This window comes from Perca fluviatilis, chromosome 15, assembly GCF_010015445.1.
Source record: "Perca fluviatilis chromosome 15, GENO_Pfluv_1.0, whole genome shotgun sequence".
In the NCBI taxonomy this organism is placed as follows: Eukaryota; Metazoa; Chordata; class Actinopteri; order Perciformes; family Percidae; genus Perca; species Perca fluviatilis.
Window position 1 is genome coordinate 8,154,932 of NC_053126.1, and position 15,133 is coordinate 8,170,064.

General features: G+C 40.4%; 1 protein-coding gene across 1 annotated transcript in view; it reads left to right on the forward strand.

Moving 5' to 3' along the window:
- The window catches only part of LOC120575181 (alpha-1,6-mannosylglycoprotein 6-beta-N-acetylglucosaminyltransferase B), a 61,053-nt gene that overhangs the window by 5,579 nt on the left and 40,341 nt on the right, over positions 1-15,133 (forward strand). Inside the window, exons 2-4 of the mRNA XM_039825837.1 lie at positions 165-474; positions 1,833-1,945; positions 12,453-12,597. Of these exons, the coding sequence (XP_039681771.1) occupies positions 407-474; positions 1,833-1,945; positions 12,453-12,597 (326 nt within the window). The 5' untranslated portion in view covers positions 165-406. The remainder of the gene's footprint in view (positions 1-164; positions 475-1,832; positions 1,946-12,452; positions 12,598-15,133) is intronic.

Consider the following 15,133-nt stretch of genomic DNA (forward strand, 5'->3'; position numbering starts at 1 on the left):
CAGTCAGTCAGTGTTCTCCACTCAGAGGAATTCAAGGAACTCGGCAGACATGTGTTGTTGCACCCGATTCCGTTGTATCTCCAACAGTGTTAGGGATACAAGCATAACTGATTAAAGGATAGTCGCATATTTATTTTTTTTTGCACATATTTATTCCTCTGCAGAATCGAAAAGGACCCGGACCCACTGCTGCAGCAGGACGCACCGGCGGGATTCCCGCAGAAGTTTTTCACGCGCACACACACAGCACAACACTGACAGCTGTCGGGATCGGAAGTTGCCTGCGTCGTCACGCACTCTGCCAATCCTCAGGACTGTGGTTGAAAGTTATGGTTTTGACGCTGGTTGTTACACAACAGACTCGCACAATGTTAAGGAGAGCCGGCGCTTTCAGCGTGTGTGGAAAATGATTGCAGCCAGCAGCGACCTTTGCATTATGGTGAGGAGATGTCTTCTCACTTTCAAACCATTCAGGTAAGAACATGTTCTCCTCGATCTATTAACTTACAGCTTGAAACATTTCCTCTATTCACTGATAAATGATAACAATAGACTGCATTCCTTTGGCTGGTTTTTATACATTGGGATGGTTGTTTTTTATTCTGCATCATCAAAAAATGAAAAATTCTATGATGGAATTGAAAGGAATACAGAAAAGAAACAGCAAAATAAGGCGCCAAGTAAATGTAAAAAATTTATGCATTTTTTGTCTACAAGTTCAGACCATTAATTGGATGCCTGCTGTGCTATAATTAACGTTTGCTTGCACAGCTAAAACTCCCAGCACTAGCAGCAGCTGGATATGAGTTAAAAGCAACTCAAGCTGATCTAAACTCATTAAAACTTCCAAGTTTTACCAGATAGGTTGTACACAAGCTCTAGGACTCATTAGCATTAACAAAATTAGGAATCACCATGCAGTGATGGGGTCCGTGCCAGTAGGGCAGCAGCTGTCAGACATAAAGTTCCCTGATGTTTTACAGCTTTCTGAGTAAATACAGTGGTGTTTCACATTATGGCTCCAGAGTCCTGATTTAACATGCAGCTCACATACTGTACAGTTCAGTGGATGGATCTCACTGTAGAATCATATACTTGTGTTTTCCCACACAGCGTGCACGCTGCCCTGATCATCAAATCCCAGTTTTTCCCCCTTACCTAACATATTGGATAGTAATATAATGGCACTATCTCTCTGCAGGCTCTCTGGTGTCAGTTTTCTGCCTTATAAAAATTCAGGAAAGCAAGTTGTGGTGTATAGAATGGAAGTGCGACAATCTGTCCTGCAGTTCCCCTCTATTAAAAAAGGGTTATTTCCAAACATTTTCTCAGCACGACTCCTGGAGCGTGCCAGATGAGTCCGTTTTGGGCTATTCGGTCCCATAGCATTTTGTTTTCCAAACCTTCCGAAACTTGAAACATGTTTGCTGCGTGTTTGCTGTTCTTTCCAAAACGCAGCCATCCGCCTGTAATTTAATGCTTTCATTTTTGGATGTTACTTCACTGAGCACAGTGTGATGCAGAAAACCCATCCATGTAATGGTTCATTTGAGATGACACAGTCAAGCGAGTTCACAATGCTTTTCTATGGGTTGATTGGTACAATATGAACTTCACAATAATGTCTCCACGCTCCATGTAGCCTCACAAAGGACTTAGAGTGATGGTGTCTCAAAGAGCCAATGTTGACGTGAACTCTATGGCACACACATGCCTCGTTTCATAACTTTCTACTTCTTCTTTCTCATCCTCGTCTGTCCTCTGTATTCGTCTAACCCTGTCGTGTTCTTGTGTCACTTAATCACCCCCTTGTCTCTGTTTATCTGCTGCAGGATCTTTGTGGTGGGGATTGGCTTCTTCAGCTTGTGCTTTCTAATGACGTCCCTCGGGGGCCAGTTCTCGGCCAAGAGACCCGGAGATTCCCCCTTCACGGTGCGAGCCGAAGGTAAGCCTGCAGTTATGCGTCAGTGCTACTTGGTCGCCTCTGAATGCAGTGGCTGTGCCCTGCACTGGTAATGGACAGCCTGGGAAACATGCTGGGTGCTTCGTGGGGCTTCTTGATTGCTGCCAGGGGGCTGACAGAGCTGCACACTTTGCTCATCATGAATGTGTCGGGGGGGGTATATGTCGCCCAGAGAGGCTCCATCTTCTTTTACACCAGCTTTCATCTCTGCTCAGTGCCCACATGAACTTGTTCTGACCCACATTAACTCATTTTTATTAGTCAAACTAGTAACTGCAAATGTGTAGAGGCTGAGGTGGGATTTACCGTTTTGTGAATTTTGTGGGGGAGGTAGTTCACTCTTGTAAGCTCACTGAAGCAAACTGAAGTTATCATGTATAAATCTGGCAGTTAAGATTTAAAAGTGAAATTAATATGACTAATTAATAGTATAATGTTTATAAGACAGTAAACCACTACTAGAGATGTCGAATCCCTGATGTCTTTTTCAGTCACAAAGCACAAGTGATCATGTTTTGGTTATAAAAAAAAAGGTCTCCTTGATATCCAGATGACTGACAACTTCCTTTAGACAACTCTGATCGTTTAAAGTCCAAATGGCCACTCAAATGCAGCCACCATCATTGACTTTGCCTTCACAGACATCAAAACAAACAAATCAAAGCCACGGGCGGAAAAAAAAATCCAAACAATTTCGGAGACACCATCCCTGAGAGAAACGTGTTATCTTTCGCAGCACGTTCTCTGTGTTTACGCTGTGTGCCTCTGCCTAAACCACTACAGCACTAGCCATTTGGGAGAGTCGGTGTTAGCTTTTGGACTTTTGTCTCTCACCTTTTTATCGCCACCTGGAACAATTGTTGACAGTGCGTGTCATCCTCTGTGATGGCTACGAGCTGGCACGGGAAGAAGCAATGCACATGAGGTGACGGTAATCATTTCATCCCTCCTGAATAATGCAGTCCATCTTTGGGCCAATCGGTGAACAGCATGTCGCCCTGTGGTTGTTTGTTGTGCAGGATGTAAAGTATTGAAATGTGTTTGACTGACTCACTTGAATGATTGTAAATATTGGCTCATAGTTGAAGCACCTCTTTGGGGAAAATAAGTGTTATTCTGAAATTGTAGTAAGGCAGGGGATGTGGGGGGTAAAGGAGGGAAAGGGAGAGGGCAGTGGAAGACAGGGGAGCTGTCTGATTAATTAACCACTCACAGGCTGCAGCCAAGGAAAGGCATTCGGCCTCTAGCTCATTAAACACTGCCTCGCCGCTAACCAGGGAAAGTCAAGATATGTAAATTCTCACCCTGTGTGTGTACGTGTGTTTGTATTTATGTGCTTTAGGAATGAGGATTAGCGGCACGGGGAGTTAGCGGAATGGACAAGCCGGGATGAATTGTTCAGTGAAGCAGCAACTTGATAATACACGCCCATCCAGCCTCTGCTGCTGTGGAGAGCTACAGGACATGCACACCTGCACCCATGTTGTCAGTCAACATGTGTGTGTGACATACATTCATGCGTGAAATGTAAAAATCAGTGGCGGCACCTTAACATGCACAATGTTTTGAATCTGAAAGGGCACACAAAATGGCAAGGCTGTGCTGAGAGAACCCACTAACCCCCGTTTATTGCCCGTCTTGTGACTGGCAACGATTTCCTGGAGAGCCTGTGAAGAAAAATATGCAATTATTTTCTGTTTCTCTCTCACCTCTTTGCATTGCTGCCTTCCTGCCTCTACCTCTTTATGTTTTTTTTTATTCCAGCTCAGTCCTTGCTACCATATTTTTGTATGTTTTTTTTTTTTTTTCCAGCTCAGTCCTTGCTACCATATTTTTGTATTTTTTTTTTTTTCCAGCTCAGTCCTTGCTACCATATTTTGATATTATCTTTGTCGAACATCTTACCTAAGATGCTCCAGGACTCATAAACATGCTTTTTTAAGGTTTGCACGGCCAAAAACAGGCTCTATGTCCTTACATATTTCTATAAAATAATGTTGCACTCTTTGACACTTGACCAAGTAATATATCCAGTTTTAATATGCATGCAGTTCATTCATTACTTCCTTTTGAAGGCACAGGAAGCTAATGATGGGGGGACAGAGGGAATGGATTTTTTACCAGAGTGGCAAGCATGAAAGTCAGAAGCGTTTGATCCTAGATATCTTAAAAGCTCCAGAGGTCTACTGTAGCTTTCTAATAAGCTCTTTGAAGACCACCTTCACAGTGTGTCCTTTTTCAACGGGGGTCTTACTGCAGCTTTACCACAAAGGAAGAAATAGGCCTAGGAGGCGCTCAGGTTTTACCTTGTCACGGCAAGACTAAATGGTTCAGATTTTAATGCGTGCTTTATTCCAACCTGCAAGCTCCATTACCTGAGCTTTTTTTAGCTCCCGTCCCCTTGGAAAAACGTTACGCTGCAGGCAAACTGTGTTGCATCTCTCAACGAAGGCAGATTTTTTTTCTTCTGACTTTACCCCCTGTATTTGATATTTATATACATATTTGCCCCTTTTATATTTATTGTGCTAAATACTATTTCCACAACAACCCACAAATATTTTTGAAATTGCTCTGGAAAGAAAAATAAAGCAATAATGTTCAACTACCTTTTGGATGGCAGGACTACTGCAGCTGCAGGATTAAATGTAAAGGAAAACCTACCTAAGTTTTCATCAATCAGAGTCACGTAGCAGAGCATCAGGTGTGGAAGGAGCGTCGTGTTCAGTATCCTGTTTACTGCGATCCTTTCACAGACTCTGACAGAACTTTTTTTTTATTTCATGGCTCAGCAGTCCTCACTACGCAATGCATGAAAATGAGTCTTTCCTTACTTCGCTCCTCGGAAGGGTGTGGCATTTGCAGGTCTATCAAAGCTGTACACTTCAGTACTCTGTTAGAATAAAAAAAATGGGATAAGTAATCTGTTTGAAAGAGAAGCGCTCTCCTGCAGCGTGTTTAGATGCTATGAATAAAACAAACTGACCTTTGCTACTGATGCATTTTCACCGGTAATTAGGAAGAACTGGCAGTGAATATGCTGCTCACTGCCAGGCTCTGTGTTTGACAAAAAAAAGAGATGTGAGTCAAAAATGACTGCTCATTGTTCACTCTTTAACAATCTCCTGTCACCCGGAAAGACCAGTGATTTTCTCTTAGAAAGACACAACAGGGGTTGTACCGATTTGTGTGTTGTTTGCCTAGATGGGCAGTTACCAGATTCAACTGCAAATATGTTTTCTGTGTCTCAGATTGCTTCTATTGTTTACGGCTTTGTGGCATCCAGCATCTTTAATTTAAAGGACCATTTGATCTTGGTATTGTTTGCCATTTACAATAGACACATTTTAGAGAAATTGTTTGTTTATGTGTTTTATTTGTTGTCTCCACCGCTGCTTGCTTGTGTATTAGTCTTTTGTAGAATTGTCTGTTGAGAAGAAACAGTCTGCGTTGATTTAATTTTGTGTGTAAAATAAAATAAAGTGTTGGTATAGACCTCAGATGATCAAATTGTCTCTTGGGGGAAGTAGTGCGAAATTAAGTGTTAGTGTTTTGATTGTTTCTGAAAATTAGCTGCTGCAACGTTATTACCTTTTTATCGGAGTGTGGCCGTGAACATGGACATGCAGTACACGCAATCATTTTCAAAGTAATTAATGCACAAGCAACATAGAGACTTTAGCTTGAAGTGAATTTTGTATGCAGGGGTGTATGTAGGGTGAGCTGCAAACTGGGTCAGGAATTTTACTTCCTGACTTGGTTTAGGTAGCATTTTCTATTTTTGTTGTTTCTTTTGAATTTTCTGTGTGAAAACAGGAAATATGTTAATGCAAATGCTCATCATACTTTTATGGTTTTGCACAGTCTGAGCAGTGACAGCACATAAGAGAATTGAACTCCCGTCCTGGAAAATGATTGTATGCTGAGACACTTGTGAGTGTGGTTTTAATTTTTTTATTTTTAATAAGGGTATAGCAGACCATGAGCTCTGTGTCAGCCTTTCCTTACCTTTTTAAGTTGCTTGCTGTGGTAAATCAATCAACGTAAGGTTGCAGTGTTTCAATGTGCAGTTTCATAAAACATTGCCATGCTTCTAAACCAAACTGGTTGGTCCACTTCTGTGTACTGTGGGGAGGGTCAGGGGAGATAACTAATGGAAAAGACCGATTCAGGTTTCAATTGAAGCAACAAGTTTAAAAAAGAATTCTGCAGGCTTTTCCCCCCCAGGCTGTCAGGTGCAATAAGAGCCTGGAGCTGCTTAGAGGATAAGTGACAGAGGTTTTCTGCTCTAATAGCGCCTGGATCTGTCAGTTGCCACCATGCCAAAAAGAAGAGAGAAACTCGATCTCAATCAGCCTTTTCTGTAATAAATAGATGATTGGGAGTGAAAGGACGTTTGTGTGTGTGTGTGTGTGTGTGTGTGTGTGTGTGTGTGTGTGTGTGTGTGTGTGTGTGTGTGTGTGTGTGTGTGTGTGTGTGTGTGTGTGTGTGTGTGTGTGTGTGTGTGTGTGTGTGTGTGTGTGTGTGTGTGTGTGTGTGTGTGTGTGTGTGTGTGTGTGTGTGTGTGTGTGTGTGTGCGGGAGGAGGGAATACATGAATTTATCCTGGTGACAGGTGAGATGGAGAGGTGTGACCCGGAGGCACCTTACTGAGAAAACTAGCAAGCCGGTATGCAAATCAGGGATGACAGGATTTATTGGCCTCTGAATTATGCCAGTGGGGAGGAGATTTTTTTTTTTTTTTTTTTAATATAAATCAAACATGACACACAGCTATAATCAGCTGTTTTGTTGATGAATGAATAAATGACTAAATGTACAGTAGAAACACTGTATTTCTATTTTCCATTGTATTTCTTTCAATAATTCATTAATCTGGAAACAACTCAACAGTTTGCTGAAACCTCCGCACACTGATAAAAAGATGCACATGAACTTAAAATAGGTTATGTAATAATTTCAGAAAGTGGACAACTTGCACAAGCATTTAACGAGTATTTTATTGGGTCAGATCAGGAATTTGTGAATAATTTTAATCAGCCTGGTTGGCCTACTACCACAGGTGAAGAACCACATACTCCTAAAGATCTTTCCAACAATGGACATTTCTTTCTTGAAAAGGAATTGTAATATATTGGCTGAACCATTAACTCACCTGATCAACACCTCCATGACTTGTGGAAAATTCCCCAAATATGGCAACAAGCTAGAGTCATTCCAATTTTTAAATCTGGGGCAGCGGATCAGGCAATTATCGGCCAATAAATATCCTTCCTGTTTTCTCAAAGTTTTGGAAAAGATTGTGGCAACACAAGTAACGGCTCACCCATGAATGAATAAATAAATAACTATCTGCACCTTTTACAATTTGGGTTGATATCTAAATTCGCCACAGAAAGTGCAAACTGTTTATTTACTGGAAAAAAAAAAAACTTGGTGATGGCCGTCTTTCTAGACCTCAAAAAGGCGTTTGACACAGTAAACCATAACATTCTTATCTCCAAACTATCAAAGTATAATTTTTCTGAAAAAGCATTATCTTGGTTTATATCATACCTTCTGAATTGGGAACAATTCGTTAACATTAACAATAAAAATTCTTCTTTTTTTGAAGTGTAAAACCGGAATCCCTCAGGGCTCAATTTTTGGACCGATGCTCTTTAGCCTATATATAAATGACCTTCCTGAATCATGCAAAGGGGCAGGTTTACAAATGTACGCAGACGACACATGTCTGTATGCCTATGGTAAAACAGGCTAGGCTGTTGCAGAACAACTATCGATACACCTGGATGCAATAGCCCGATGGCTTGAAAATGCATGCCTGACATTTAAAGTGCTCATATTATGCTTTTTGGATTTTCCCCTTTCCTTTATTGTGTTTATATATATTTTTTGTGCACGTTTTAGGTTTACAAAGTGAAAAAGCCCAAAGTCCCCCACCAAAGGGAATTGCCATTTCCAACAGAAAACACTGTTCACAAACTGCTCCAAACAGCTCTATTGTAGTCCAGCCTTTACTTCAGAGACAAACATTTTTTTGGAAAATGAAACAACATAAACCTATTCTGGTACAACCTCTAAATACAATTATGAACCTGAAAATGAGCATAATATGAGCACTTTAATGTAAAAATCTTTGTATCTGTTTTTCCTCTGGAAAACGGCTTACATCAACCAAATTAGATGTCATGATAAACTGTCTGCTCACAGAGCAAGTTCCAGAGATAAAGTACCTCTGTTTAATGCTGGACCCTCTCCTGAAATTTGACAATCAGGTGAAAAAATAAGACAGAACCGTCAAAGCCAACTTATATTTATTTAGACTAATTAGGGACTGTCTAACCTTTGATGCTGCCAAAACATTGATGCACACAATGATGTTTTCACTCAGTTATTGTGCTACCTCATGGTCGCAGGCAAGTCCATATGTGACTAAACCATTAGAGAGACTCTACAATTGTGCATTGAAAATATTGGGCAAAAGGCCAACCAAATCACATCATTGTCACGTCCTGAAAGATCTGAACATGTTAGGATTTGACAACTACAATGCATTTGCAAATTCCAATCTCATCTGGAAGTGCTTACGTTAACAGGCTCCTTAGGCTCTCTGTGACATGGTGCAACCATTACAGCCTTTTGTCCACTAGAAACACAATAGCAGGGAACTGTAAAATATCCTTTAGAAAAACCTCCTTTGGCCAGACATAATTCTCTATTAAGGGAGCTAAGGCATTGAATGAGCTGCCCATTGAGCTAAAAGCAATACAAAATAATAAACTTTTTAAAATTAAACTAGTTTTTAATTGATAATCAGACCTGTAGTCACATATAGGGGTCGGACGGCGTGGGATGGTGTATGGGTGTGTGTATGTTTATGTGCTTCATGTATTTTAATTGTGGCGATGTTTAATATTTCTTTTTATGACTGTTTAAAAGCCCTTCTAGGGACGGGCATTGGAAATTAGCAATAAGTATAAATGCTGTGATGCTGTACATTGGAAATTTATTGCACAAATGTCTATGTCTAAGCATCTGTCCCTATTCAAATAAACATTAAATGAAATTTATTGAGCTCATTGTAAAATAAAAAGTTTATATGCAATGTTATGAAGCTATATGTTTCACTGGATTCTGTTGATGTTGAACAAATGGCTCTATTAACAGAAAACAAAACACAAAGTCTACAACTTTAGTTAATTGTAGTGTGGAAGCTTTTAGTTCTGGTAAAGTTGGTCATTTCATTTTACTGCTGATTTAAGGTGAGACTGGTTTTATTGCAGCAACTTTATTGCATCTTCCTTGCATCCCTTCTACTGTTGTACGTTCTGTTCTGTTATGCAGTATTGCATACGTGTGTGTGTGTGTTTGTGCGGCGCAAGTGCTGCAGCATTGTCCTTATTTAAAGAAAATGTTCATTAAAGCAACATGCTAAATTTCTCATACTCATTAGGCGTTCAGGTATTTTATCTTGGAGAATAAATGAAATAAACGTATACACCTTCGGTTTAAATGATTGCACACCGTGTGAATATTGGCGTTGCTGGTGGTAGAATCAGCTCAGTGTTGTGAGACGCTGTGTTCAGAACCTCTCTCTGAGAAAATGTCAGGCAGCGTCTAAATCCTGATGCTGCATGAGGGCCAAGGAGGTGAGGTGCACTGCCACTCTTTCTTGTAAATATGATTTTGTTTGTGGCTCTCTATAAATCAATTGTGCGTCACTAATGAAAAATCTGAATCATAGCCTCCAACTGAAGGACTTGCTGGCTGTATTTGGGGAATTTTAATGAAATTGACTGAAGCACTTGGAAAGAGATTCAGTCTGTCATGTTGTTTTATAGTGATCTGTGAATTCAGTTGTGAGAGGCCATATCTAAATTAACCATAGACGGACTGATCAATAAAAGCACTGGCACCTCTTGGACCTCTAACACCTATATGCAAGCACATGTTCTCTGGTGAACTTTTGAAGCTGAACACAATTCTAATCTACCAACAAACCAATGACCTTCCGGTTACAGGCTCGCTTCTCTTACCAAGCACTGCATTGTCTGGGAATGAGTGTTCATTGTTAAAATAGTGTGTGCTTCGAGACGTATTCGATATTCTTTTGCATTCTCCATTCTTTTCTGCGATCTTCAGTTGTGATTTCAGCAGCCTGTTAAAGTAAAACCGTTAGCAATGCATGTAGCCAGTGTGTCTCTCTCTACGGGCAGTTGTTTATAGCTGGTTGGCCAGTGTTTTGCAATGCCCAGAGCAGGCTACAGTACAAACGGTGATCTAATTGGAATTTGTTCATGATATCGATTGTGCTGTGGCACTTCCGAAATTGAGTCGTTAAAGGAGATTAGCTGCTGCTAAATCGGCCCTTTATTAACCAGCAGATGAGGAATGACACAGAGGAGGCTCTACATTGGAAACCATCAGCTCCTGCTACACCACTTTCAGCGCGCCGGACTGTGCATTGGAAAAGAAAACACATTAGCCGATGTTTCCCAAGAGGCAGCAGGAAGCAAGAGTAAAAAGTAGTCTGATGAACAGTTGATTGCAAACAAGGCTCAGTTCTAAAAATGTACTGCGTAGGAAGGGTGTTGGGTCTCGGTAATGGTGATTTACGAGCACAATGTGTGCGCGGAACATTACTGTGGAGAAATGTGTGTTCTTCCCACATTTTAACCCGGAGGCTTTGCTTAGATTTAGTGCAGCAAGTACACTGGAGCTGAAAGAGGATCATCTGAACTTAGCAAATAGTCTGAAGTCCACGAAAAAATAAATGTACCAAAGAATGGTACAGTAATTGTTTTGGTGATTTTGGTGTTCAAGGTTTGGTCCTACAGTTGCATGCAACAGGTTTCAGACAGTTGGTGGGCAGCAATGAGCAGAATGTGTTTACTGGAGTGGACAATGTAGTAATAAATTACCCTGCAGTGCTTAAATCCTTTCTATATCTCATCTCCTTTACTATCCTGTGTCATTCCTCTTTTAAAATGTATTGTTACACTGCTGCTATAAAGCTGCAAATCTGAATGGGAATTAATTTAGTCTCTTTCTGTCTGTGGAAGGAAAGCAATGTTGCCTAACTGCTGAATTATTCAAAGGTCTTTAGAGCAGTTTGACTGAATATATTGTAGAAATGTCTGAAACAGTGCAAAGCCAAAGAAGAAAATATGTACAGGCAATAAAGGGAAAGGATTTAGAGGAATAATCTGGGCTTTGACAGCAGCTTTATTTTGTAGTTCTTGTTTCTGATGCCGAGTGCTTCTCTTCTTTTTTTAAAACCTCAACAACACACATACGTTATATACTGTAAGTGTGTGTATGTATGTATGTATATGTATGTATGTGTATATATATATATACAGACAGACAGACAGACAGACAGACAGACATGTACTGCACATATACACACAAGCACACAGACCAATAACAGTGGGTGGTTTTTCTCTTGGTCCTTATTGTATTTACTGGTCATAATATAATTTCTTCTTATAGAAAGGTGACTTTGGCTTGCGCAGTGATAAATGAACTCTGACAGGAGTAGTGAGTCTGCACACATTGCAGTTTTCAAAAGCCTAATGCGATTGATGAGGGAACACGGAGAGGTGAGGCTTTATTTTCACTCCCATTCTCCGAGAACAATATGAGGCTGTTGTTGGTTGCTAGTGTTTTTTTTTTTCTCAAAACAAAAAAATAATTCACTCCCAAGTCCCAAGACTGTCAGTATTCATCTTGATTCTTTGGATTTTCTTCATAAAAAAGAAGTTATTGCTGCTTATAATTGTGTTTTCTTCCACGCCCTCGGACCCTTTGGTGATTGTGGACTGTGTTAATAATTGCACTCGGCATTGAGGGTAGGGCCTAATGTGATAAGAAGAAAACCGTACCGGGTAAGGACCTTGACTCACAAGCGATGGAGTCTGGTGACCTGCTCTGACCTTATTGTCTGTAGCTGCAGGCTCATTCATTGACTCGGTGTTCGCTAACAGCATCGTTCTGGTTTACCACCTGTCAGGTCGTTAATAATTTGAGCCGAGCAGCAAGACAAAACCGATACTGTCAGACTCATTTGCCTGTTCCTGTGTTTTGCTGGAAAGCTGGCTTCTGGTGAGCTGCTGCTTTAGTAACCAAGGACAAAAGAAAGTAGAAACAACTGGATTGACGTTTTAAAGTGAACCCATAAAAGGGAACATAAAATAAATGCATATCAAATGTGATCTTGAGTGAGGCTTTGCTACATTAGTGGATTTAAACTGCTGGTACACTAAAATATATTTTCTACATTATACAAAGCCAAATAAAATGTGACTTTACATAGAGACACACTGTACCATGCCATACAATTTAATCTTATTTGTTTCTTCTAATTTATCACTTTTTTTCTCTAGAATGACTTTCTCCTTCCTTTTATTCTTTATCCTAAATCCTCCTATCTCTATGATTCACTTTGGCAATATCTGTCTCACACTATCTGTCTGTGTGTTTTTCAGTGTTCGGTGGCCAAGAATCTCGTGGGGTGCTGAGGAAAATCAGTGAAATGCTGGAGGTCATTATGAAGAGGATGGATGCTCTGTCTAAACTGGGTAACACCACAGACAGCCACAGGCTGGATGAGCTCAGCTCGGCCCTGGACAGGTACGGCAAGTTGGCCTGTCTTGTGATTTACATTAGATACAGCTAATGTAAAATGCTGCCATGTACAGTACAGGTTGACTATGATTCCCTAAAAAGTTTCTGAGGAAGACGGCACATTACTTGCACAAACAAAAGGAAATGCAGTAGACTGAAAATACTATCTTCTTCTACTTCTTTACGAGTAATAGCACTCACTGTTTCAGCACATTTCTGCGTAAGGAGCATTTTTTTTAAAACTGTATATCAGGCATAGACACTAGACTCTAATGTCTATGCCTGATATACAGTTGCTAGTGTTTTTTTTTTTGTTTTCAAAACCATAAATAATTCACTCCCAAGTCCCAAGAATGTCAGTATTCATCTTGCTTCTTTGGATTTTCTTCATCAAAAAGAAGTTATTGCGGCTTATAATTGTTTTCTTCCACACCCTCGGACCCTTTGTTGATTGTGGACTGTGTTAATAATTGCACTCGGCAATTGAGGGTAGGGCCTAATGTGATAAGAAGAAAACCGTACCGGGTCAGGACCTTGACTCACAAGCGATGGAGTCTGGTGACCTGCTCTGACCTTATTGTCTGTAGCTGCACGCTCATTCATTGACTCGGTGTTCGCTAACAGCATCGTTCTGGTTTACCACCTGTCAGGTCGTTAATAATTTGAGCCGAGCAGCAAGACAAAACCGATACTGTCAGACTAATTTGCCTGTTCCTGTGTTTTGCTTGAAAGCTGGCTTCTGGTGAGCTGCTGCTTTAGTAACCAAGGACAAAAGAAAGTAGAAACAACTGGATTGACATTTTAAAGTGAACCCATAAAAGGGAACATAAAATAAATGGATATCAAATGTGATCTTGAGTGAGGCTTTGCGACATTAGTGACTAGAGGAATGTAGTGAGGGTGGTTTGTATTTGGATGAAATTACTTTAATATCAGTGTGTACCTCAGGCCCCCCAGGGGCATCCAAAACTATTGTGTTGAATTTAAAATTCATACATGTTTGGAGTGGTTACCTCTCCTGGTGTGTTCCTCTGATTGCAGTGAGGATATCATGGTACAAGATATTGAACAAGATGACTAATGACTAATGTCATTAGAGTAATTCTAAATTAATTTAAAAAAGTATTAGTTATTAAGTTAATTGATTAAGATACTTTAAAACTGACTAGTGTTTATTTGGGGTTTTTTTGTAGTGGGGACTGGCAATGTTATGTGCTATTTAAGAATCTAAATAATCTGCTGATGATACAGTAGTTATAGTAAATAATTAAAGTACAGTGTGCAGTGCATTTTTAATAGTATTTATGTATTCAATGCATGTCCAGGTGCTAGGCCCTGTACAGATGTGATGCAATTATTGTGCCTGCCTGCCAAAAAAGGACATTTCAATTTTGCTGATTTAAAAAAATCTAAACAAAACTTTCACTGCAGTGGTTATACCAAAATGCTGTAAAAGATTGGGAAAGAACACCAGATCAAAGCTGTCAAGGGTAAACTTGAAGTGGTCCTCAGAACATTTGTCTAGTTTTCCTGCTCAACCTGTGTGCCAGAGGTGAGTTTCATTGGCCTAGAGTAATGATAAGATAAAAACATGGACCTAAGAAATGAGTGTGTGAAGAAAGGGAGAAGGCCAAGTATGGAGCCCTGGGGCATCCCAGTAGAGCAGGTCCATGCTGTGAAAAGAGTCTTGTGCTGCGGGAAACCTGTGTTGAAGAAGATGATATGCGTTTCTCCTGGAGCTGGAGAAATAAAGTACACTGCCATTTATATAAGAAAAGAGCAGAGGTCTTGCTGAACAAGTTGAAGCTTCCAACCCTGAGTTGTGTGTGCGCTCTGTGGTTGCCATGGTAACACACATTTCCTCATGCCCGTACCTGCTCAGGGTTTAAGGAGAGAAAGCTCCCTCCTGTTTTCTGTCTTTGCTGTCGTTTTGCTCCTGGACATCACCTCCCTCTTCCTCACAGCCGGTGAAATATCTTTTCTGATATCCACTTCAATCGAGCCTGCATGCACTGCCTCACACAATAATGTAACCACCTCTGATAATAAATTAAAAGGCATTGTAATACTATTTGAAATTAATGTCTAGCCACTCTGAAACTGCTGTGGACTGCAAAGGATGAACAATGACAGAAGAGGTACGAAGACGAGGACCTGACTTGCTTTTCAAATGCCTCAGGGAAAATATTTTTTGTACTCTGGCCAAAAAATGCTGCATACATTTATTTTCATCTGTAGTTTTATAATACATTCCCAGAATTTAATTTTCTCTACAAAATGCCCCGTGGATTAACTCTCAGTCACGTAGTTTTAACAATCATTTAATTGGCCTCTCTGGGACTAAACTGGAAAATGTTACAGTGACAAAGGCCAAATAGTTTTGGCTGACTTGGAAAGACTGACTTGGTGGTAAAAATGTCCTGGCTTCATTTTTACCTCACTCAGGTTATTAAAAACCACGGCATGGCTCAAGGTCAGGGGTTGACACTGGAGATTAGTGTGAGATCTTCAGGCAGGAACAACGTTGCCCACCTGCACCTGG